Source organism: Mauremys mutica, chromosome 2, assembly GCF_020497125.1.
Source record: "Mauremys mutica isolate MM-2020 ecotype Southern chromosome 2, ASM2049712v1, whole genome shotgun sequence".
NCBI classification, from domain to species: domain Eukaryota; kingdom Metazoa; phylum Chordata; order Testudines; family Geoemydidae; genus Mauremys; species Mauremys mutica.
This window is the reverse complement of record NC_059073.1, coordinates 37,782,939-37,808,066: the sequence shown is the minus strand read 5'-3', so window position 1 is coordinate 37,808,066 and position 25,128 is coordinate 37,782,939. Positions and strand designations below refer to the sequence as shown.

At 43.7% G+C, this 25,128-nt stretch overlaps 1 protein-coding gene across 2 annotated transcripts in view; it reads left to right on the top strand.

Moving 5' to 3' along the window:
- Positions 1–24,903, top strand: part of LOC123364284 (dendrocyte expressed seven transmembrane protein) — a 32,286-nt gene extending 7,383 nt beyond the window's left edge. Inside the window, exons 2-5 of one of the 2 annotated variants that reach the window (XM_045006262.1) lie at positions 13,332–13,510; positions 17,022–18,075; positions 22,867–23,196; positions 23,939–24,903. In XM_045006262.1, the coding sequence (XP_044862197.1) occupies positions 17,023–18,075; positions 22,867–23,196; positions 23,939–24,022 (1,467 nt within the window). In that variant the 5' untranslated portion in view covers positions 13,332–13,510; position 17,022 and the 3' untranslated portion in view covers positions 24,023–24,903. The remainder of the gene's footprint in view (positions 1–13,331; positions 13,511–17,021; positions 18,076–22,866; positions 23,197–23,938) is intronic. The other variant, XM_045006263.1, reaches the window with a different exon arrangement.
- The last annotated feature ends 225 nt before the right edge of the window (positions 24,904–25,128 follow it).

Sequence of the window (25,128 nt, the reverse complement as noted above, 5' to 3'; positions counted from 1 at the left end):
GAACATAGGTGGTTCGATTGTACATTCATACAAATATTTGAGGAACTAATCTAAATACAAGTTACATTTGGGATTTCCCACACAATTAACTATGGCTGCAAACATACAAAAAAATTACATTTATGCTTGAAGTTAAGCATGTTTTTAAAGGTCTGCAGCATCGGGGCCTGTGTCCATAACATTGTGGGGTGTTGATAGCAATGTTCCTACTAGAAAAATTTATTCCTTCCTCCATTTTCTTTTAGTAGCTGCAAGACTTACTATTGCTGCCCCATGGCATAATCACTATGTGTCTTCTGTGAGCACCTGACTCAGTACTGGATGTGTTTACAATGGAGAAACTTACTAACCTAAAAAATAAAATAAATCCATTCCACCTAGCACTATTTATTATCTTTACCGAGTCATATACCTCAAAGGTGGTCTATTGTCCTTTGGTCCTTATTAAGAATGTGTGGTGTTTAGATGCATCTTTGTTTTTGTCTGTATATGGATAGTTAAAGTGCCTCATTTTCTTTGTATTGCTGTATGTTTGCGTTTTAGTTACACATTCATGTATGTATCATTATGCATTGTAATTGAGATGTGTGTTTGTTGCCTTCGCTCCCCTCTCTAAATACAATTTAAATATACGAACACCAAGGGCCTGACTGAAGTCAGTAAGGGTATGTCTACATTGCAATGAAACACCAATGGCTGGCCTGTATCAGCTGACTCGGGCTTGTGGGGCTGCAGGGCTATAAAATTGCAGTGTTGACATTCAGGCTCAGGCTGGAGTCCAGGATCAAGGAACCTCTGGGACCAGCCTGAGCTCAAACGTCGACACTGCAATTTTATAGTCCGTCAGCCCAAGTCAGCCGACATGGGCCAGCCGTGGGTATTTTATTGCCGTGCAAACATACCCTAAGAGTCTTTCCATTGACTTCTGTGGGCTTCTGGGCCAGGCTCTAATTTCTGTGCTGAATGCCCCACACTTACCAAGCAAACAGAAGTTTTAAGCAACTTTTCTACATTTATTTTTTCTCTTCATAAAACCCTCTTAGCATTTCCTGGTACTTCTAAAAAGGTGAAATAACTACTCTAAGTCTCAGTGTAACCCTGACGGCTGAAAAGGGGTGGAGAGGTGGGAGGGGAATATTTTGAAACTCAGATGTGATTTTGTTTTTCCTACTTTTATGTATTCTGTGGATTTTAAAAAACAAATTAAACAGCATGCAAAGCACAAGTATAATGCATGAGATAAAATCACAATGTAAAATGCAGCCGTTAATACAACTTTTGCTTTGTATAAAAATACTGTGTATTGTATGGGGAATGGTTTCATAATGCCACCCTTTTCCTTATGAGTAATCTTTTCCCTTCAAGTAGCTGTTGAAATAATGGGGCCACTTGTGGTCAAACTACACTTGACTGTTATATAGTCATGAAGCAGACTGTGATTATGCAAGTACCCCCACCCCCACCCCTACCCTCACCCCCACCCAACAACTTGTGTATGGACTAGGCAACATTTCAGTCCTTGGGCTTTTCCCAAGCAAAGACTGTGTCAAAATGGAGTAAGGACTTCGGTATTTGACTGTATGCCTTTACGATATTCAATCATGGCTTTCAAATGACCCATGTTTATATTGTCTAGTGGTTTGATTTAGAATCTGTTCTGACAAGTCAAAATATTTTGTGGAAGCTAGTTTATATTAGCTGGCAAATTCCATTAATTCTCTCATTTTTATGAGACAGAATTTTGCATGCTCCTTCCAAGGTGAAAGTCATTTTAAAAAAAGTTAATAAAGAATTTGGATGAGGGTAATGAAGCTGTATATCAGTAGTATAGCTCTCATTACATTATATATGTAGCAGTCTACAACATATAGAGATGTTTTCAGAAATGTCCCCGTGTTGGTCTCCTTTCCCTTTGGCACCGCTGATACTTCTTGTCTTTGGGCAGGTCTACACTACGGGGGAAAATCGATATAAGATACGCAACTTCAGCTACGTGAATAACGTAGCTGAAGTCGAAGTATCTTATATCGATTTACCTACCGTCCTCACGGCGCGGGATCGATGTCCGCGGCTCCCCATGTCGACTCCGCTACCGCCGTTCGGGTTGGTGGAGTTACGGAGTCGACAGGAGTGCGTTCGGGGATCGATATATCGCGTCTAGATGAGACGCGATATATCGATCCCCGAGAAATCGATTGCTACCTGCCGATACGGCGGATAGTGAAGACGTACCCTTTGATTTTAGTGCTAGAATATGAATGTGAGATATAAAGGAATGGCTATATTATCGGTGAACAAGAGATTGGGAGAGGGTACAAGAAGCAACCTCCCCCACCTGTGATCCTACAGAGGCGACAACTACAGTGAGCTAGGGAGCACAGGCTGGTATAATGCTAGACTCCCCCAAAAGAGAATGCTTATTGCCCATGTTCTTCCATACCCAACAGTGGAGGGGGGCCTGGAACAGGGTGTGTAGAGAGCATGTGCTCTAAAAGGGTGACAGAACTCCTGTTCTAGCAGAGGGATTGTGGCTGAGTGAGATGACGTTCTCCAGGAACTTCTGGTACTATGCTGTTGTTCTTGATCCCACTTCAACAACAGTGAACAGTGTCTGAAGACTACAATCTGGGCTAACAGCCCTTTCCCAATATTCTTGTCTTTCATTTAAAATGAGATTAAATACTAGTTCTTAGCTCTTCCAGTCTGTAATCCTTACATCATCAAAACACATGACAAACATTACATGCCACTCTCATAATTAATCCTTACAGTACCCAGCAAAGTAGATGATTATGAGGATTCCTGTTTTAAATAGCTAAATTACAGGTGGGGAAACTGAGGCACAGATTGACTGAGTGACTTGCCTTAGGACACAGGAAGAACCAGGCCAGCACCAGGAGTAGAACTCAGCAGTCTCTGGCTCCCATCTTTTGCTCAGATCACTAGGATCCACCTTTCCTCAATAATATAATATATAGATGCCGAAAGAAAATAAGACTCTGGGGGCGGGGGGAATTGCTGTCCCAGACTGGTTTCTCTTTTTGTGATGTATAATGGCAATCTGTGTTTGCTGGGGAATACAAGGATAATTATGTTGCATTCTTAAAAGGAAGAGACAGGACTTGTAAAAATGAAAGTGCAGGGTCTCTGGTGGGCAAAGTGCTCCAAAAGTAGGCAACAGACACAAAAGGATGAGGCTCTTTGGTGGAGGGCACTTAGCCTTAATATTACAGCAGATATAGAGGGGTTGTTCTTTTCCCTCCTACTCAAATGCGGCGTAGCCATACTTCAGCACAGCTTCACTGATTTACTTTTTCCTTTTAAGAAGTTCCAGAAAGCTCTCAGAATTTACCACTTGTTTTAAGGACTGACGCATGATTTTTAGCTGAATCATTTCACACAGATCTGTTTCTAATTCTGAACCAGGGTGTTAATTTCTAGTCCCAAGGATGATCAGCTGTTTTAGAGAGCGAGTAGCTGATGCAACTCCAAAGAATTTTTGGCTTTCAAAGCTTTTTTTTTTTTTTTAAAGAAAGTCCCCAGTGTTCACCCTTTATAGTGATCCTGCTATACTCAGGTGATGACATTTTATATTTAAGACTTGGGTAGTGGGGGAATAAAACAAGCAGCTGCTGAGCAGGTGGGTTGCAATCAGTGATCTAGATGGTGTGATTTTGGCACTGTTCTGAGTAGGCTGTGAGGTGGAGCTGGGGGGACTAGGGACGGGATTGTGCACAATCGCTTTCCGAGCACTCCCAAACGCAGGCACTGTACTGACTGCCCTGGGTGACTACGGAAGGAAAATGGGGCTGCCAAGGCTGAATCCCCACTCTGTCACTTTGAGTACAGAAGATGGGGGCCTACAAGGAATTTAAAAATTAATACTGGCCACTCCAGGCTTCTATTAAACTCCCACGGTTACAGCTTTTCTCTGACCTTGGCTCGGCTGCCACCACCCAAATGCACCCCCCCTTGAACCCAGGAAAGCGTACTTGGGAATTCTTTCCTGTGGGGTACCCTCAAGCCCTTTCACACACACCTCTCCTGGGAAGAGCTGAGAAAGAAAACAAAGGAAATTAGCTGTTACTACCAGCTAATCAAACAACATGCACAAACCTCTTAGGACACCAAAAATCCAATCCTGTTCTTAAAAAAGGTAAATGTTAATAAAAACAAAAAGGAAGAAAATACATCTGGAACTTAGGCTTCTGCTAGATTTTAAAAGAGCAATTCCAAAAATTAAGCACCCAAAATAGCTTTCTTGGGGGTTAGCTTAAAGGTTACAAGCAAACAAAAGCAGGTGGGGTTAGTACAGAGGAGATCCACACGCCAAAACAAAGAAATAAACCTAATCACATCTATTTAAACATGCCCGGTCCAATGATTTCTTCTAGGGGCTTGGCTACACTTACAAATTTGCAGCGCTGCAGCAGGGTGTGAAAACACACCCTCTCCAGCGCTGCAAATTGCGGCGCTGCAAAGCACCAGTGTGGTCAAAGCCCCAGCGCTGGGAGCGCGGCTCCCAGCGCTGTCCGTTATTCCCCACAGGGAGGTGGAGTACGGACAGCGCTGGGAGAGCTCTCTCCCAGCGCTGGCGCTTTGACTACACTTAACGCTTCAAAGCGCTGCCGCGGCAGCGCTACCGGGGCAGCGCTTTGAAGTGCTAAGTGTAGCCACAGCCTAAGTATGGAAGATGAATTTTTATACCTGGTTCAAGCCTTACACAGAATTCCTGCTTATAGCATTGCTTCTCTCTATCTCCTTCTCCAGAGAACAACAGACAAAAAGAACGTTTCTTTCCCAATTTTAAAAGTTTTAGCCTTCCCACTGTCTCTTTTGGTCAGGTGCCCACTCCTGTTCTTTTACCTGTGGGGCTTGTTAACTCTTTACAGGTAAAGCAAGCAGAGAACAGACACCAAGAGGGATTTTACAGCTAACTGGCTGGCTGGGTGTTCATAAAAGGGAGCTTCCCCCTCCCCTTCCCCCGCGCAGACACCCAATTCGTTTATCACAGGGGCCATGGGAATCTGATCACTAATAGCCCCTTGTGAACTCCACACTGTGTATCAGCACAAAGACTAGGGACAATCTGGCCCCGTATTTGTTAAACTGTAGCAAAGTGATATGCAAACACGTGCCAATTTTTGTAACTCATAACAACAGCCCATTCTTCCTGGAATTAGACATTCAAGTTTGTTTTCAGAGTTTATGTATATTTCATGGGTGTCAAATATCCACCATCCTGGCTCTAATGCTTTTCTTGTGTCCAAAGTCTTGCTTTGGTATTTCTCTCTCTTTCATCTCTCTAATTTCAAAAGCTATCTTAGATCCGGCCAATTTTTTCTGTGTTGTATGCTGATTCCCCGGCCATGTATTGCAGCCTACATATTTTATGGGAGTATAATCATTAACAAACAATAATGCACTGAAGTATCTATATAACAAGGAGAAGAGGAATAGAAAATATGCTTGTGTAAAAGGGATGATGCAAGAGAAATCAACATTATAATTTGTGATTATCTCACATTTGAGTGCTTATCTTAATGTAACATTAATGCTAAAAAAATCGGCATTTGATTTATATAATTATTAATTAAAGAACAGAAATCCAGATCTTTTCAGTATCCTGGGTCAGACCCCCAGTCTTACCTCCATTATGGCCCTCCAGTTCTGTGCTTGATTCCATTGTGGAGCTATGACAATTTTCACCAACTGAGGATCTGACCCATAGAACTTACCAAAGCTTCGCCATCGGAGCTTGCAGACTCCTTGATCTGGTTTGCAGAAATTTGGTTTTCACAGTTTATAAGATTTGCCAGCTTCCTTAGCAGAGCTTAAAAATTCCTTGTATCATCACAGAGGACTACAGCCCAAAGTATCTTAGGAGTTTCATAGAAGTTCTCTGAGACTGAAAAAAATGGAATACCAGATCTATCTAACCTAACTCATTTGGGGACTGGAGTATTGTAATAGGGGCAAGAAAGGCAGGAATCCTCCCATAGAAGCTGTGGGGTGAAATCTGTGCTGCCCTTTAGATGCTACACCAGCCTCATAGGTGGAGTAGCTTCCACAGTCCTGGATCCACTCCCTTTGCTGAGGCGAAAGACTAAAGTACCTGCGTAGCTGCAAATCCTCTGATCCCTGGCCCTCCACTGACCCTGGCCCTCTGTCCCGCCACCGTGCACATGCCTACTATTAAAACTTTAATACGTGTATTTGTTTTCATGTGTAGATTAAAGGTTTCCCTATTAGGTGAAACTATAATAATCCATTTACAAAATCCTGCTACAATAATAATACGTAAGTAATCCCTTACCTGTGCCAGCTACCAACATTTTTGGTGGCCTCAGAATATGGCCACCAACTCTTGCTGGTGGCCACACTCACACTTTTTCATAAAATACTTAATTAGCTTTAGGAAAACCAAATAAATATGCACAAATTACAATGATTTTGAGATGTATTTATTTATTGCTAGCAAGTAAGTCTGTTGTGAAAAGTGATATTAACAAACATACAGGTATCACTTTTCACAGCAGTCTTACTCAGCCCTGGCAAGCCTGGGGACAATTTAAGCCCTGAATGGAGGGTCGGGGGAGGCAATGGGGGCCAGGGGAGATGGGGGCTGGGGGAGTAGCAGGGGGCTGGAGCCTGAGACCCTGCTGTTAGAGCCTGAAGTCTCACAGCTGGAGGACGGGGGCCAGGAATGGAGCCCGAAGCCATGTGGCCGGAGTCTGGGACCTGCCGTCGTGCAGCCAGATCCCAGGGCTGGAGTCCGAAGCCCCATGTCCAGAGCCTGACACCCCACCACCCCAAAGCCTGAGCCCCACCGCCCTTGGGAAGGCAGGAAACTCCCTGTCTGCCTGGTTCTCAACCATTGTGGCCCAAGTGACTCCAGAGGGGGGAAGGATCCAATCCCTGCTGGTAGCCCCAGCAACCAACATCAAGGCAGTGCATCCAGGTGCAAAAGAGAGGGACACGGGGAGGGAGCCCTCCCTCCCCATCACAGTCCAGGGGACTGTGGCCACAAGAAAAGCCTGGTGGCCGCATCTGAGAAACGTTGAACTAGACTACATACTGTAACCAGTAATGAGCTGCCAAAATCTTAACAGCCAGTTCCGGATACAAAGTTCTGATTTAAGGGATGTGCCACAGTATGTATTTTTTGTACCAATAGGGTTACCATACAGCCGTATTTTCCTGGGAGGAATTTTAAGTACCAAAAAGCCTGACATGTCCAGGAAAATATGGATGTATGTTAATCCCACCTAAAGTTCTTTTTTAAAAAGATGGGCCTGAACTAGAAATGAGCTCCGGTTCACATGTGTGGGTCCCCGCCACTCCCAGGGGGTGTGCTAGGGTGACCAGATGTCCCGATTTTATAGGGACAGTCCCAATTTTTGGGTCTTTTTCTTATATAGGCTCCTATTACCCCCATCCCCATCCCGATTTTTCATACTTGCTGTCTGGTCACCCTAGGGTGTGCACATGTGTGGGTCCCAGGTGCTCCCTTCCCCCCTCATTGAAGCAGGTGTGCAGGGTTACTGCCCTGGGAACTGAAGGGCACCAGTGGATGTGGGGCTGGCTGCAGACAGGGGCATGGGGCAGGGCTAGCTGGAGGCAGGGGGTGTGGGGCTGGCTGGAGGCAAGGGGGTGCGGGGCTGGCTGGAGGCAGGGCAGAGGCTGGCTAGCTTTGGGCAGGGTCACAGGGGGTGCAGCAGGGGTTGGCTGGAGACAGAGGAGTGCGGGGCTGGCTGGCTTCGGGCAGGGAGGTGTGGCAGGGGCTGGCTGAGGGCAGGGCAGGGAGTGCGGCAGGGACTGGCTATGGGAAGGGCAGGGGGGTGCAGCAGGGGCTGGCTGCAGGCAGGGCAGGGGCAGGGGCGGCTCCACACCCCAGCACGCCAAGCGCGTGCTTGGGGCGGCATGCCGCGGGGGGGCACTCTGCCGGTCGCCGGGAGGGCGGCAGGCGGCTCTGGTGGACCTCCCGCAGGCGTGCCTGCGGAGGGTCCGCTGGTCCCGCGGCTTCTGTGGAGCATCCACAGGCACACCTGCGGGAGGTCCACCGGAGCCGCTGGACCAGCGGACCCTCCGCAGGCACGTCCACGGGACCAGCGACCGACAGAGCGCCCCCTGCGGCATGCCGCCGTGCTTGGGGCAGCGAAATAGCTAGAGCTGCCCCTGGGTAGGGGGTGCAGCAGGGGCTGGCTGCGGGCAGGGCAGGGGGTGCGGCAGGGGCTGGCTGAGGGCAGGGTGGTGGGTACTCATGGGGAGAGCGGCTCAGAGCAGTCCAAGCAGCAGGACACTGCCCAGGCCCAGCAGAGCAGCTGGGGCCCCACCAGGCAGCACCGGGAGCCCCAGGGCCAGGGGTTGTGGGAGCAGCAGCAGCAACAGGGCCCGTACCCAGGGCCAGGTGGCAGTCCACATGGCTCCTGCAGCGCAGCGCCTCTGGTGGCCAGAGGAGGAATTACATCACTTCCTGGCCAGAGCCCATCAAAGCTGCAGCGCCCCCTCACAGGGAAGCGGGTTAACAACTGGTTCTAAAACTGCTTCAAAATTTAACAACCGGTTCACGTGAACCAGTGCGAACTGGCTCCAGCTCACCACTGACTGTAACAGAGTTACTGTGCTGGCTGGGTCTATGCATGTGCGTCACATCCATAGACAGCCCCTAAAGGCTGTGGCTCCTCCCATCTGGAAGGAACCCTGACTCATGGAGTAACATTGAGAGGAAGTTTGCAGCAACAGGGTGTGATTCTGTCCCCTTTTCCAATAATACATACATGATCTGCTGTGACTGTGCTCATGCATTCCACCTTTGCGAACAGGGGCTGCTAACAGGGAGTTTCGCAAGGGAGTTCTCCAGGTGAAGGAGGAGCAAATACAGCATCTGTGGGGTAAGTGACTGTCTGTAGTGTGTGTTTGGGGGTTACTTGCTGTGTGCTGAGCTTGTGTTTGTCAGTCTGTTTGTTTGTTTGGTTGTCTGAAGGACCGTGTGCTGTGGCTGGCAGTTGGAGGCCGTGAGCTTCAAAGGAAGGTTTGAAAGCTTGAAGCCTCTGGTAACGGGCTGAGCCTTAATCAGTGGGCGGGGCATTCACTCAGGCCAGGGCTTTATAAAGCCACGCACAAGCAACCAGGGAGCTTTGTGAACAGGGAGTTTCGCAAGGGAGTTTGGAAGGGGAGTGGGAAGGGAGCGGGAGTCCCTTGTCGGTCCTAACCCTCCCTCTGTAGTCCCCCTAAAACCTATAAACCAAACCACATTTCAAAACCTCTTTCTGTAAACCACCCTTCCATTAACTAGGAGACAATGCAGACAGAAGCCCAGCAGCAGAGTGGAGGCTATCCAGTTTATTGCACTGAGTGTTGCATGTATGATTATCTGCCCTGTGGGCAGGTGGCGTATGTGTGCAGTCTGTGCAAGGAGCTCCTGGCCCTCAGAGACCATGTACAGACTTTGGAGGCCAGGGTGGCGGAACTGGAGGAGCTAAGAGAGGCAGAGAGGTATGTTGATGAGGCTTTCCGGGACACTGTAGAATTGTCCCACCTCCGCTCAGACAGCCCCTGCGCTGATGAGGAGGAATAACGGCCCAGGGAAGCAGAGCAGTCAATGGGAGCAGAGGGAAACCTTCCCGTAGTTGGGACCCTCCTTCCAGATGGTGCTGGGGTTGCCTCTCGCACTGAGGTTGCCTCTCCGGGGGAGGGAACTCCAGTTTCCTGGCAGGTGTTAGTAATGGGAGATTCGATTATTAGAAACTTAGATAGCTGGGTTTGTGATGACCGGGAGAACCGTATGGTGACTTGCCTGCCTGGTGCAAAGGTTGCAGATCTCTCGAGGCATCTAGACAGACTTATGTGTAGTGCTGGGGAGGACCCGGTGGTCGTGGTACATGTAGGTACCAATGACATAGGGAAGGGTGGAAGCCAAATTTAGCCTGCTAAGGAAGAGACTGAAATCCAGGACCTCTATGGTGGCATTCTCAGAAATGCTCCCAGTTCCACGCGCAGGGCCAGGTAGGCAGGCAGAGCTTCAGAGTCTCAATGCATGGATGTGAGACGATGGTGTAGAAAGGAGGGGTTCACGTTCATTAGGAACTGGGGAAACTTCTGGGATGGGAGGAGCCTATACAGGAGAGATGGGCTCCACCTAAACCAAAGTGGAACCAGACTGCTGGCACTAAACATTACAAAGGTTGTAGAGCAGTTTTTAAACTAGGAGATGGGGGAAAGCCGACTGCTGCAGAGGAGCATGTGGATCGGACACAGACTTCTCTTAGGGGAGAGTCTGATGATAGAGAATCTCCAGGTTATAGTCAGGAGCAGAGGACGGAAGGGGATAATGTAAGGGCTGGATCAGATGATAAACAGTCACATAAAAAAGAATCTGGCACATCAGAAAAAGGCAGACTAATACACAGGGACAAGTTTTTAAAGTGCTTGTACACAAATGCTAGAAGTCTAAATAATAAGATGGGTGAACTAGAGTGCCTTGTGATAAAGGAGGATATTGATATAATAGGCATCACAGAAACCAGGTGGACTGAGAGCAATCAGTGGGACACAATCATTCTGGGGTACAAAATATATCGGAAGGACAGAACAGGTCGTGCAGGGGGAGGAGTGGCACTATATGTGAAAGAAAATATAGATTCAAATGAAGTAAAAATCTTAAGCAAATCCACATGTTCCATAGAATCTCTATGGATAGAAATTTCATGCTCTAATAAAAATATAACATTAGGGATCTATTATCGACCACCTGACCAGGACAGTAATAGTGATGATGAAATGCTAAGGGAAATTAGAGAGGCTATCAAAATTAAGAACCCAATAATAGTGGGGGATTTCAATTGTCCCCATATTGACTGGGAACATTTCACGTCAGGACGAAATGCAGAGATAAAATGTCTCGATACTTTAAATGACTGCTTCATGGAGCAGCTGGTACGGGAACCCACAAGAGGAGAGGCAACTCTAGATTTAATCCTGAGTGGAGCGCAAGAGCTGGTCCAAGAGGTAACTATAGCAGGACCGCTTGGAAATAGTGACCATAATACAATAGCATTCAACATCCCTGTGGTGGAAAGAACATCTCAACAGCCCAACACTGTGGCATTTAATTTCAAAAGGGGGAACTATACAAAAATGAGGGGGTTGGTTAACAAAAGTTAAAAGGTACAGTGACTAAAGTGAAATCCCTGCAAGTTGCATGGGCCCTTTTTAAAGACACCATAATAGAGGCCCAACTTCAATGTATACCCCAAATTAAGAAACACAGTAAAAGAACTAAAAAAGAGCCACCGTGGCTTAACAACCATGTAAAAGAAGCAGTGAGAGATAAAAAGACTTAAAAAGTAGAAATCCTAGTGAGTCAAATAGAAAGGAGCACAAACACTGCCAACTTAAGTGCAAGAGTGTAATAAGAAAAGTCAAAGAGGAGTTTGAAGAACGGCTAGCCAAAAACTCCAAAGGTAATAACAAAATGTTTTTTAAGTACATCAGAAGCAGGAAGCCTGCAAAACAACCAGTGGGGCCCCTTGACGATCGAAATACAAAAGGAGCGCTTAAAGACGATAAAGTCATTGCGGAGAAACTAAATGGATTCTTTGCTTCAGTCTTCATGGCTGAGGATGTTAGGGAGATTCCCAAACCTGAGCTGGCTTTAGTAGGTGACAAATCTGAGGAACTGTCACAGATTGAAGTGTCACTAGAGGAGGTTTTGGAATTAATTGATAAACTCAACATTAACAAGTCACCGGGACCAGATGGCATTCACCCAAGAGTTCTGAAAGAACTCAAATGTGAAGTTGCAGAACTATTAACTAAGGTTTGTAACCTGTCCTTTAAATCGGCTTCGGTACCCAATGACTGGAAGATAGCTAATGTAATGCCAATATTTAAAAAGGGCTCTAGAGGTGATCCCGGCAATTACAGACCGGTAAGTCTAACGTCAGTACTGGGCAAATTAGTCAAAACAATAGTTAAGAATAAAATTGTCAGACATAGAAAAACATAAACTGTTCAGCAATAGTCAACATGGTTTCTGTAAAGGGAAATCGTGTCTTACTAATCTATTAGAGTTCTTTGAAGGGGTCAACAAACATGTGGACAAGGGGGATCCGGTGGACATAGTGTACTTAGATTTCCAGAAACATATTTTCTAGTGGCTAGGGTAAGAATTTGGTTTCTTCTATTTCCCTTCCCAGTTCTATCCCTGAATCACTTATCTGAAGCCTGACATGACACCTTCTACGTGAAGGTCCCAGAATACTTTACAAACATTAATTATAACATTCCTCTGATGTGTCTAGCATTATAACTACCAGCTGCTACTGCACTCATTTTACAGCTGAGTAAACTCAGGAACTGAGATTAAATGACTTCTCCAAGCCTGATACTGGTAGGGGTTCCGCATTTCCAAAGAGCTGTTGTGCACCCTAAATTCCCATTGAAAGTCAATGAGCACTGAGAGCACAAAGCAGCCATTAGGTTATGCTCCACACCTGGATGGCCAAGCCACAATGAGGCAATGGCAGAGTGGAGAATGGAACAAAGAAGTCTCAGACTAGAACATAGCTGGAATCAGGCCCCTGCTCTAACCACTACACAACTTGCTCCTCTCTTACTTTAAACTTGTATCATATGCAAATCTGGTACTGCTAAAACCAAACAAGTAACAACAAGGAGAGGAAGAGACACGCAATACAGTGAATGCTTCAGTGAATTCATATACTCAAGTGCAAGTAAAATACTGTATTTGTATGAACTATTAGCCTAATTACTGGTAACCTGCTGTGTTCAGGCGAAAGAAAACTCAGTGTAATATCTTCAAATGGGTTTTGTAAAGACAACAGCTTCCTATTACAGGCCAAAATTGCAATAGTTTATCTTATTTAATTGGTATCTGACATCATAATATGTTAAAACTTTAATATGCGTATAAATTTGTCCTGTATTTTTGGAGAAATCTCACTATAAAAAACATATTGTAAAAAATGAAGGGAAAAAAAGATGTGGTTACTGGAAATATATTATTACCTAGCAAATGTTGAATTGTGATTTAATTTCACAAGAATGCTCTAATTTAAACACATCCATACATCCACACACAGTGGCACATAGGAAATAAGGTTATAGAGGGCAAGAGTGGGTCTTTAAGGTTATAGGGTTACCACATGTCCAGGTTTTCCTTGACACTGCCTCTTTTCCCTTTCTCTGTCTGGGAGGATTTCTCAAATAACATGCAATGTCCAGGTTTTTGCAGAGCAGGCAAGCTGCAGCTCAGAAAATGCTTCGATTGGTTTGCTTCCCAATTGATCTCTCCCCTGCATCCACAGCTGATTGGTCCATTCCTCTGCAAGCCACAAGTGCAGAATCCCTCCCACAGAGGCCCCAGCTTCCAGCTCTGGGTCAGGAGTCCCACAGGGAAGTGTTGACTGACAGCTGTTGCTGCATCCTGGGCTTCCACCAGCCATCCTGCCACCTTGACAGGAAGCAACACTGCCCCCCACCTCCAGTGAGTACCCCCTCCACATGTGCCCCATCTAGCTCCCCCTCCCCTCTTTCTTCCCCCAAATACCCCCTCCCCTTTCCACGCAGCTCTTCCCTTTCTGGCAGTGTCCTCTTTTTGGATACCTGAAATGTTAACCCTCACTGTATATATTAAGGGTGATATGTAGTTGCGTTACCCTGGGAGATGGTATGGTTCTTCCTCCAGGGCAGGGGGAAGGAGTACTTTGCTACATCCCGTTTCAGAAGACAGCACACTCCCTCACCCTCACCCAGACAGCTCCATTGGCTGGTGCACTGGGGAAGGGGATGAACCCACTCAGTTGTTCACAATGCAGTGTTTTCCCCAGGAATTGAAATTGGGGTAGGGGGGTTGAATTTACAGCGGGGGACCCTCAGGGCTGATGAGGGGTGAGACCATGAGGGTGAAGGTGGGTTGTATGACACCATAGTAAAAACTGAAAAATGTTTCATGACCATTTTATTAGATTTAACTCATGTTTTAAAATCATCACACAAATTAAAGTTGGCTACTCAAGCTTTCTGTGAAGCACTACATCTACATCCTTCTTGGTTTCTTGTTATAATTTTGCACAACTCTGTTAATGAACTTCTTGAATGCAATGCGTTCATCTTTGGTGGCTTCTCGTGTGTCCGGAACTTCCATTCCTTCAACTGATATGCTCATTAGTTCGTTCACATGATCAGGCAGAAGGCGACTTCTTTCATAACACAAAATTCTATTCAGTGATGAAAAAGAATGCTCAACTGTAGCTGTTGTGACTGGGGGTAGCAAGAATTCCTACTTCTTTCATCCTGGGAAACATAGCATAAAGATCTGGTCGAGCCACTAGTGATGATAAAATAGAAGTTGAAGTCAAATCTCCATTCATTCGTTGTATGATATTCCACTCTATTCTGTCCTGAGCACATGGCAGCCCCATTGCTGGTAGTGCCACACTCTATGCAACTGTCAGTGTTTTATAGGACAGGGATCTGTAAAAGTTACATAGAGATTGAGTAGAATCTAGAAGTTGCTGTTGTAGATTTTTAAGAATCAGGTCTGTGTACTTTTTCAGATGTCTTAACAAACACTTCTTTTCCTCTTCACTTAAGGATTCAATGTAAATGCTTTCATTAGTCAACTTCTGGACTGAAGTTTTTGCTTCTTCCAGTACTTTTTCAATGGATAGCTCTCTGATTGATCCAAATGTAGCTTCTATCGCTGGACAAAGATCTACTTCTGTTGTAGCAGATGCCTGGATGGCATTGTTTAGTGACCCAAGTGGTTTCAACAGAAGACTTACAATAGAGAGAATGGCAATAGTCTTCTCTGAACTTAGTAGCAAAAGTAATCCACAAGCCTCACTACTTAGAGCCATTCCATCTTGGTAGATACTTTCCAAAGCCAGTAATAACAGCTGGAGTAATTTTAAGACAACAGCCAAGGATCGCTCATGAGAAAGCCAGAGGGTTTTCCCAGGTTGGACTAATTTGAACTTCAGTCCCAGTGTATCTTTTATATTTTCCAAGATATTCAGTCTTTTTGGACTTTTGCTGAAAAAAGAACATAATGAAGACGTTAAATTTATAGATTTTTAATGTCTTTTGAAGAGTTTGCAGTTCGTACTAGTGCTAGTTGGAGTAGATGGCCTCTGCAGTGTGTATAGGAGAGATTAGGGTTACACATGCCTCTAGCCAGTCAGTTGAGTTTCTTGCCGAAAGATAGTGAGCATTTGCTGGTCTTGTTCGGAACCAGTGTTCAACTTCAGGATGAACAAGTGACAATGCACTTAACATTGGCCTCCAGTTTGTAGTGTGTGGTATCTCTTGCTTAAATAAAAAGTATGATGCCACAGCCATGTTTGTTCATATGAACTGTGTTGTTTCTCCAGCATTCTTAACAGCCTCATTAACACTCACCGGTGTTGTCTTTGGTCAGTGGAGACTCAGAGTTCAGAGGTGCTTTCACATGAGTTCACTTCCCAGGTTGGGGGCAAGAAGGCACCTTGCTCGTTCCTCCAGCAGCTCACTGTTCACCCTGGCCACTGTTGTTCATTGTGCCACCATTCACTCCATCGCTCTGTTGCCAATGGCCCTGCGCCGTCACCTGCTGCTGCCACCTGCCACTGTGACCACTGTGAGTCGGTCTCTCGAGGTTCCACCCAGCTCTCAGTGATTTCAGCTGAGCTCTCAGTGGGGGAACCTTGCTGCTAGTGCAAACTGGGCCGTCTCTTCCACAGAAACACTGTCCCACAGCAGATCTAAGCACTTAGACCTGATTATCAGTGATTTCAGCTGTCGTGGCCGCTTAACAAAACAAGAGACTAACATGGAGCCTAATCAGCTCTGTCTTTAAACAATGGAGAGGGGCAGGTCAAACAGTACTTTTGACTCAGGCAGACCATCAAGCAAAACACCTGTCCCCACCATCTCTCTTGATTCCCTCAATCAGCACAGGGTAAGTACAGTTCTACTGCCCTTTACTCATACAATAAGAATAACAACATTTCATTCTCCCCCCCACCCCCGCATTCAAGTGATTTATAACCCAACCCCAGCCAAAATCTATCACTTGGGCAACACAGCTCTGTTTGCTGGATACCTAGGTAGATTAGGTGTGAATGTAAATAGAATCTGGTCCTGAAACCTTTCCCCCCAGCCGCCACTTCATCACTAGCTGTCAGGGAGAGCTCATTTAGACTTTGCTTACAGATCATAATTTCAAATTATTAGGTTGGCCAACATCACCGAAATGAATGCACTGGCATTGTCATAAAAAACAACAGCTGTATAAGGAAGCTAGTCTATGTTCATACTTTTCAAATCTATTATACCTTTTCAGATACATGTATTTTATCATACACTGTATTTGCTTTTAAAGTGTGTATTAATGTTTCAATTTCAATTCAAATGTCCAAACAATCACTAATTTGGCAACACTGCACGTAACTAGTTTATAAAACTTGGGGGTGGGGGGTGTTGGGAAAATTCAGAGGGGGTGTAGGGAAATACCCGTCACAATGGGAAGTACTGGGCATGCATCTTCTGCTCACAGCTTCTGGCAAAGCTAACATAACTGTGCCGGGGAGTATGTTTGTGTTTGAGGGGAAGGGTGGGGCTTACTCCCATGCACCGCCCTGTAGCATGAGGACCCAGTCTAGCCCAAAATGAATATATATAAAGTCAAATACTAAATCTATATATATACAATTTAAGAAAAAGGACGCAAATATTTTGAAAAACACTAAAGTATCTTTTGGTTCAGCCACTTTGCCAATACAATTGGTGAGAGGTTAAGGACTGAATGGACATACAGATGGAGCTATCCTTTTGCACCATAGAGATGGTCCTTCTGGTTCAGAGTCCTCTCTGGCTGCCCCATTCTCTCCCCCATTCCCCAGCCCCCTGCAGATTTTGTAATGCAAAGTGTTGTTTGTCAGTCAGTTGAAAGCATACTACTAATAGACTGCAGTTAACTGTGACTAATGACATGTTTTGTTTTCCTTTATTTCTAGTATGAGCCATCAGTGGATTACCAACCTTCAGAAGAAAATGAGAATTTTTGCCTCAATAACTCGATACATTTGGGGACTTTTTGCATCAGAGAGGAAGCCTGGCTGGAAGAATCTGTTGCAGCTTTTTGCAGTTTGCTCTACTGTTAGCTTCATCATAAGCGGCTTCTTATTTCTTGGCTTGAAATCCTTTCTAGCACACTATCCTTTGGTTTCCTTAGCAATTTCTGGGTCCACCTGGATTGGCCTGTCTACTGGGTTGTGTTCCTCCAAGCACATGCGCTGCTTTGGCACGCTGTTTGTTCTTTCTTGCAGCTTGCGTGAAGGTAGAAATGCACTTATTGCTGCTGGGACTGGTGTCGTGGTAGCTGGCAACATCCAAAGTATTTTTCACAACCTAAAGATATTGGCAGACAGTATAGCTTGCAATCTAGAGATTGAGCAATTTTCCTTTATAAAAGACTATATGAAAATAATTCAGTGGATTTATAATGAGACTAAACATTTAAGTATCCCAGTGGAAGAACTAGCATCATTGAGTGACAAATTCAATGTATCTTACTTAATTTCAGATGAAGATTTAAAAATGAAGTTAAACAACACAAAACAACAAATCCTGAGTGTTACTAACCATATATCTTCTATACCGCCCTATATAAACCAGGGATTGTTGCCTATAATAGGAATTCTTCTAGTTCCTCTTGGCACATACCTTTTCTTCAGAAAATTCTTGGGCACTCATGGTGTGAAGTTTAAGAATATTTACATTACAAAACAGTTCATTGAATTTGATGAGCACCAAAAGCAGCAACAAAAGCCCTGTGTTCTTCCACTCAATAAAAAAGAAAGAAAAAAGTATGTGATAGGCCCATCCCTCTGCCTTACACACAAGGAAAGGAAAAGCATAGGACGCGTTCTAATCCCTGTATTTACTAATCCTTGCATCTGGGTTCTGTTTTCAGCAGTAGATTATTTGCTTTACTGGCTAATTTTGTCAGTGAGCAAGCATCTCCAAGCATTACCAGAGCTAGAGGTTAATTTGAAAGTCAAGTACCAAGTAAGTACCTTACCTATAATACAATATATTGCTCCTGATAAGTTTTAGTATAGAAAAATTCCTCTTGACTTCAGTGGATGCTCGATCGGGCCCATAGATACTTCCCTTGACTTTTTCATTCCAGAGAAGTCACCGTTACCCATCTAGTCATGTATTCATGTATTTCTAGTAGGGTCATTACCATAGTGTCTGTGCACCAAATACAATGCTTCAAGTAATGTTGCTGTATGGGACCAGACAATTCTCTGCTCTTTCTTTGGTTTCATATTTCTAGGGGAAGATATGTAGGAGAAGGGACAGTTTCAGCAGCCATTCTGTATGTTGATGTATTGTGGGGAAGGTCCACACAAAGAGACAAATTTTGCATTGCATTCTAACAAGATGCTCTCTGGTGGTATGGAGTTCCAAAGAGAGGTCCTTCTGCTTGAAACAATCTGTCCTTTGCTCCCAAGAGCATAATCCTGGAAGCCTATTAGTGATAAGGTCTCTGTAGGTCACCACTTTTATAGTAAATTATATCACCATGAAAGTGACAGATGAGATGTCTCTATGTGCAGCTGAGTTGTTTAAAGATTTCACCATTTAACAGAATACTGAATCATCCAGGAGCAAATGTTAAAACTGTTTTACCAACCCCACTGTGTTCCTCAAGTATATTGCACAGTGACACTTATGCATGTATTCCATGCAGTCTCCTTCTTGGATCTGCTCCTGAGTGAGGAAGAAGATCTCTGTGGCCACATTTTATTTAAAGAATTTATAACATAGAAATGGCTCCCATCTAAAAGAACCACCCTGCAACTTGCAGTAGGCCAAAGTAGGGTGACCCAAACAAAATCAGTCAGGTAAACAGGTGGGGTGGCAACTTTATTCTAGTAGGACCCTTACACAAAGTAAGTTCCAGGTCATGTCCTCCATAAGGAACTTCCAGCCTCCCTGTGGTTTCTGTTCACAACAGCTTCCCCTTCATAAATTTGTGCCACTTGAGCCCAATCACCATAAACTTTTTGGCAACAAGTTACCCTGAAGCAACAAGTTACCCTGACCATAGTGTTTAAATATGAAATCTTGTAAGTGTGACATTATTGAAAGATTGCTTAGGGAAGGATTGAAATCAGAATATTTTAAACAGGAACCAGTACTCTGACACAAAATGGTAACGCCCTTGGTTTATCACAGAGGAAGGCAACAGATGGAAAATATATCTCAGAAGAAAGCTCTAGTGTTTAATTCCTCTTTATGAATAGCTTCATTTCCTTTTAAGCACACAAGGATTCCCGCTCTCTATACACAATACTTTTTGTACTGGAGGCCATTTTAACAATTTATACTCTTTATTCTGGGCTGCTTTACCCATAACGACAGCATCATCAGCCACTCAAGCTGACTAACTGGCATTGAAAGCTTGTGTACTAGGAAGAGGATTCCATCTAAATGTTCTATGCATTTTCTAGTAATTTGCATTCTAAATATCTACAGTGGATCTAGGCTGACCAGATAACAAGTGTGAAAAATTGGGACAGGGGGTGAGGGGTAATAGGTGCATATATAAGAAAAAGCCCCCAAAATCAGGACTGTCCCTATGAAATCAGGATATCTGGTCACCCTAAGTGGATCTCACAATGGAATGCCACAGGGAGGGAACAATCAACATTTTACCCTCACATTCTTATACTTGCAAACAAAGTTTGTGATCCTGCAAGCTGCTCCATGGGTGGAGCCACATAGACATAAGTGGGGCCTGCAAAGGCACAGGAGGTCTGCCCACCCAGGGTGGCTTGCAAGATTAGGGCCTAAAAACCTTACATAAAGTACACAACTTCTTGATCCCTTAGGATCAAGAAGTTTCAAAGGGATTTCAAGATGTTTAACTGTGTGTACAGTGTAGCACATGTTCATTCCTCTACTGTTAATTTCTTGCTGCTCAGCAGGTAGAATTCTTCTTACTTCCTCTTGGGGTTAAATGTGCTAACACTAATTCCCTCCTCCCCCCCCAAATAGTTAATTTATACAAGAAGCAATTATAAAAATCTCAGGTGTTCTGAAGAGGAGGGTTCTTAAAATGAGGGAAATAATTAGGTATTTTGCTTCAAGTTACAACCAAACAGAAAGGGATTTAAAATTACTTAATATTTGATCTGCCAAGACATTTTTTTTCTTTCTCTCATATGTGTCACATATTTTACTCATTTCAATAAATAAAATTAAATTGATGGCCCATCTTCAAAAGGGAAGTATAGAAGACACTCACCTTAAAAACCCAGAGTATACTAAAATTCAAATCCACTGCCTCTCATATTTCTGAGGGTGTTCTACAATGCTATGGAGAAAACCTGAGTTTAGGTTTCACTCCCATTTACTGCTCTTTTATTCCCTAGCCAGTGAGCACTGCAAAGGATTCTCATATATAGGCCTTGAAATCAATTTGCAAAGCTTCTGAAAGTATGTTAGCATAAACAGTATAATGGAATGAACTATGGCACCTCTACTGCACATCATGACCACCCTGATCTTCACAGCAAGCATGGGACACAACCTCAGATTCCCCCTTCTTCAAAGAGACAGACTTCCTGCCTCTACAAATTCTGAGCAATAAACATGGTAGGCCTGGGGAAGAGCGATGCTCTCGGCTCTGAGCAGAAGGCTTTACAGGGAAGTTCCCACACCCAGATCCCTTTGTAGGTGGCAGCCCCCACTCACACAGAGAACTGTTGGGGGCACATCCCCCAGCACAGCAATAGGTTCTGTAGGAAGGGCGAGAGGAATTCCCAGTGCAGTGGGTTCCATGAAGATGCTGATCCACCACCCTCCTGAGCAGTGGTCTTTCTGTGGATAATGGTCCCTCAGCCTTCCCAATAGTTCACTTTATGGCACTCTCACACCCTTCTTACTTTCCCAAGCAGTGGCATCTATGAGTGTGCTTATCTCCACCTCCACCCTACTATAAGCAGCAGGCTCTGTGCTTGTTTCTTTCCCCGCACCCTGTTACAGGAGTGGATGTGGATGGAGTTGCAAGGGAATGGGGCTACTAAGAGGCAATTGCCTTAATCCAACCCTCGCTCCTTCCTCTCCAAAGGCAGAGAGCTGTTCGCTTTTTAAGACTTGTAACTGCAGCTGGTCAAGAATTTTCAAACCAAATGTTTTTCCTATGGAAAACGTGGTTTCTGCACAATCAAAGATTTCTGTGGGAAAATTGAAACAAAATGTTTTGGATTGGGTTTTTCCCCAACTGAAACTTTTCAGTTTGTCTAATCAAATCTACTGTACTGCTGCAGTCTCTCATGGAACTTGTAGTTTGCGGGCTTCATGCCCTCATTTTCCCCTATTGGGTGGACTCCCTGTCCAGATAACATACATGATACATTGCAGTTTCCCCTCTGGGTGGACCACTGTGGGATATAATGGGAATCCCCTGGTCACAGTGCATCATAGGGGATGTAATCTGGCTGGGGGGCCTGACCCGAAGATGAGAATGGGGATTTGAGGCACCAGAGTTGCAACTCCTTTGAGGCATTGGGGCAGCTCAGGTGAAGGAATGCAGTTCACTGAGCGGAAGCAAAATGTTTCTACATTTCATTCAGGACTTTTCATTTCCCCAAAACACTCAATATTTGAGCTTGGACATAAGCAATTGTCAAAATATCAGAATTTCATGGGATGGAGATTCTGACTTGTGATCAGTTCTACCTGCACTGGACAAATGAGCAGTACTGAGTCTCTGTAATAGAGGGCAGTAGTATACAAACAGGATAATCTATGGGTAATCCAAACTGTGTTCTGCAGAGAGCTGTCTGGTCACATAGAGATGGATTTGACTGAACAATGTAGCCTTCTGATTACTGCTCAGTTTTCTGCTGTGTGGGAAATGAATACAATTCCTAGTAGATTGGAGCCCAGGCTGCAAAGTTTAAACCTTTATTTCAACTTCCTTGAAGTCTATGGAATTTGGATCCTATGGGGTGGCTCTAATACCCTGTAGGCAGGTATCCACATAAAAAAACCTACCCTATCTTCACCACAATTGGCACAATCTCAGTTTCAGAGATAGAGGCCAAAGACTAGTCAAGCAGAATGAAGCCTGCAACCTCTTGAGCACTTTAATCCTGATAAAGATAGGCACAATCTGGCTCCATTTTTTGTATCTGTGTTTCATACTGAATATCTACTGTGGTCTTTCTTCTCTTATCCACTGGCTCATTTACATAGTACCTTTGTGAATAAATTTCCCTCCCCCCCTCTTTAGCTGTTAATCATCATACATATCAAAGAGATCAGAAAAAAGCAACAAAAGTTACTGGGTGAGGGATGGAGGCAGAGAGAGTAAATTATGAGGAAAGATCAAGCAGCAAAATGCCACTTTCATTTACACCCCTGTAAAGCTGGACTAAAGGAGAGTGTAATTAGCTCTTGCCTAATTGAAAAGTAAGCAGAGACTCGTCTACAAATATCTGAAGGTTGTAAACACCAGAGAGGAATAATTGACTGGTTTACAGTAGGAAAAGGATAAAATTAAGGAGAGGGACAATATCATCAAGAAAAAGTTCCTGACAGTTTGACCCCTTAGACTAAGGGACTCCAAAGAGCCTTGGTGCAAATCCTGTCATTTGGCACATTTCACACACAACTGGGGAGTTCACAAGTAAACATACTGTTATGAACAATCCTTCATTGACAGGAGATGGGCTAGATCATCATGTCTAATACAGATCACTCTGCACAGCTCAGTATGAAATGCAATAACTATTTTAAAAGAAATTAATTGGTACTAAAACCAGCTTTTTCCCCATACAGAAAAATGAAAACATGTTTATTTTCAACAAAGGAGAGCGCAAGACAACAAATGTTTCCTTTAACTCTTCTCTATTTAAGCATGAATGCCTCCCTAAACCAGATTTTTCGCTCTCCTCCACATGGCTCCAGCTTGGATGCATCATCTTTTGTCTAATAATATTTGCATTATTCTCCACCACCCTGACGAAACTTAAAATACTTGTGTCAACTTCATTTTATCCCAACATAGAGATGGAACGGATACGTTATCTGCATAAAAAAATACTGAGAAAAAGATCAAAGATTTCACAGAAAAATGTAAAAAGGAAATGGAATTCATTTGCTACAAAGGTAAGCCATGAACACTATGGAAAAAAAGCTCTCTCTCGTGCTCTCTCTCAGAATAACTTCACAGTTCAGATTCAGATGCAGATCAGAACTTTTCCAAAGTCCAGGTGTAGCTGAATCCAGGGTCTTGGTCTGCTTGATCATAAAGGCCCCGGTTCAGGAAAGTACTTAAACATTAGCTTAACTTTAAGCACATGCTAATATACTTTCCTGAATAGAAATGGATTTTAGAACATGCTTAAGTGTTTTCCTGAATTGGGGCCAGAGGTAAGTTGCAGTTCTATCACCATGTTGTCCTATCCACACAACACATGAACTATATTAAAACACAGAGGCACACCTAAACAGGCCAGATAATCATGCACTGGCCCTGTGTCTTCATATATGTGTGGAAAGTGCCTACTTTATAAATGGTGTTCTCATGATCCAAACATGAAATAACTGGTATTAATAATCAGCTTCTTACTGTTAACAATGTTCAGTTTCTAGCAGATCAAGTTGCACTATGGTTAATGCAATTCTGTGTGTAAAACACAATTGGATGGATACTGCAAATAGCATATAGCGAGAAGAACTTTTCATTTTCATGTGCAAAAAACAATGAACTACCCACATATATATATTGTAATGGATTTCTATGCAAAAAATAGCTCTTGGCACTATTTAAAATGCTGGATGGCAGGGTCTGTGAAGGACTGGTACTCAGTGGTAACATGTCACTAACCCACCTTTTCTGTCTTCTCAGTTCCATTTCTGGTTCCCAGTATTCAAGGCAATGGGAATGGTCAGGAAGAAAGAAAAAGACATGATAAACATCAACAATGTTTGAAAAAGGCCAAGTAACCTTTTGGATACGTTCACAGTTCTTTGGGTCAACAGGTCCCTATATATTGCACCTGTATTGCTCTTGCTTTTTAAAAATATTTCCATAAAGTGCTGCCAGTTAATTTGCATATTAGATATACATTTTAAATAAGTAAAAATAGATGTCAAAAGATAGCAGCCTGCAGTATTTTGGTAAAATTTGGGAAACTGTAATAATATTTAATCCTATTATTTAATCCATTTCAACTCTGATTCTGCACTGCCTTGCACCTTGTGCAGACATTTAGGGCCTGATTCCCATTCCTAGTAAGGCCACCATACATTGTTGTGGCAGTATTACTCTATAATTTACATTTGCTTCTACCTATTTTACAGTAGCACCACAGTGTGTAAAGTGGCTCTACTGTAAAATAGGTATCAGGCTTTTAGTCTCCAATCCAACTTTAAGCATGAGCTGGCCCATTGAAATCACTGAGCCTAACATATTTTTAAGTATCCTGCAGAACTGGTGACCTTACACATATGTGAAGTGAGAGCAAGATGCTACTATTCTGAACCAGTAGCATCTGACAACCACTCTGGACTCATTTTACACATACATAAATGCCACAAATTGCAAGGCACTGGAAAATCAGGCCTTCTGTGTCCTTGTTTTCTCTTGGACTAACTTATTCTCTCCAAACAATTTCAAGGAACTACACTGGTCATATATAAGATTACAGTAATATAAGTTTGCCTGAACAACCTTGATTCTGGCATTTCCTAACTTTCTTCTTGCAATATTAATAATGTTCTGTGAACATAGGGATTTTTTTGTTTTGTTTTATTTTTTTGTAATTTCCTAGATTTTTAAAAAAGAAAACTATAAAAACATAAATTCCATCATGTGGCAGCTTGTCGATACCCACATTATTCATTTGCAAGGTGAGAATCTTTAGATCTATCACACAGACCTCTGACACTTGAACTAATACAGTAACTGACAGCAGAAGTAGGTTGTTATCCTCTATGTGGACAAGCACTAGAGGGGAATGAGACATACACTTTGCCAGAACTTTACTGACAGTAGAAGAGTGGTGAGACTCAAAGAATCTTGGCTTCCATTCCAGG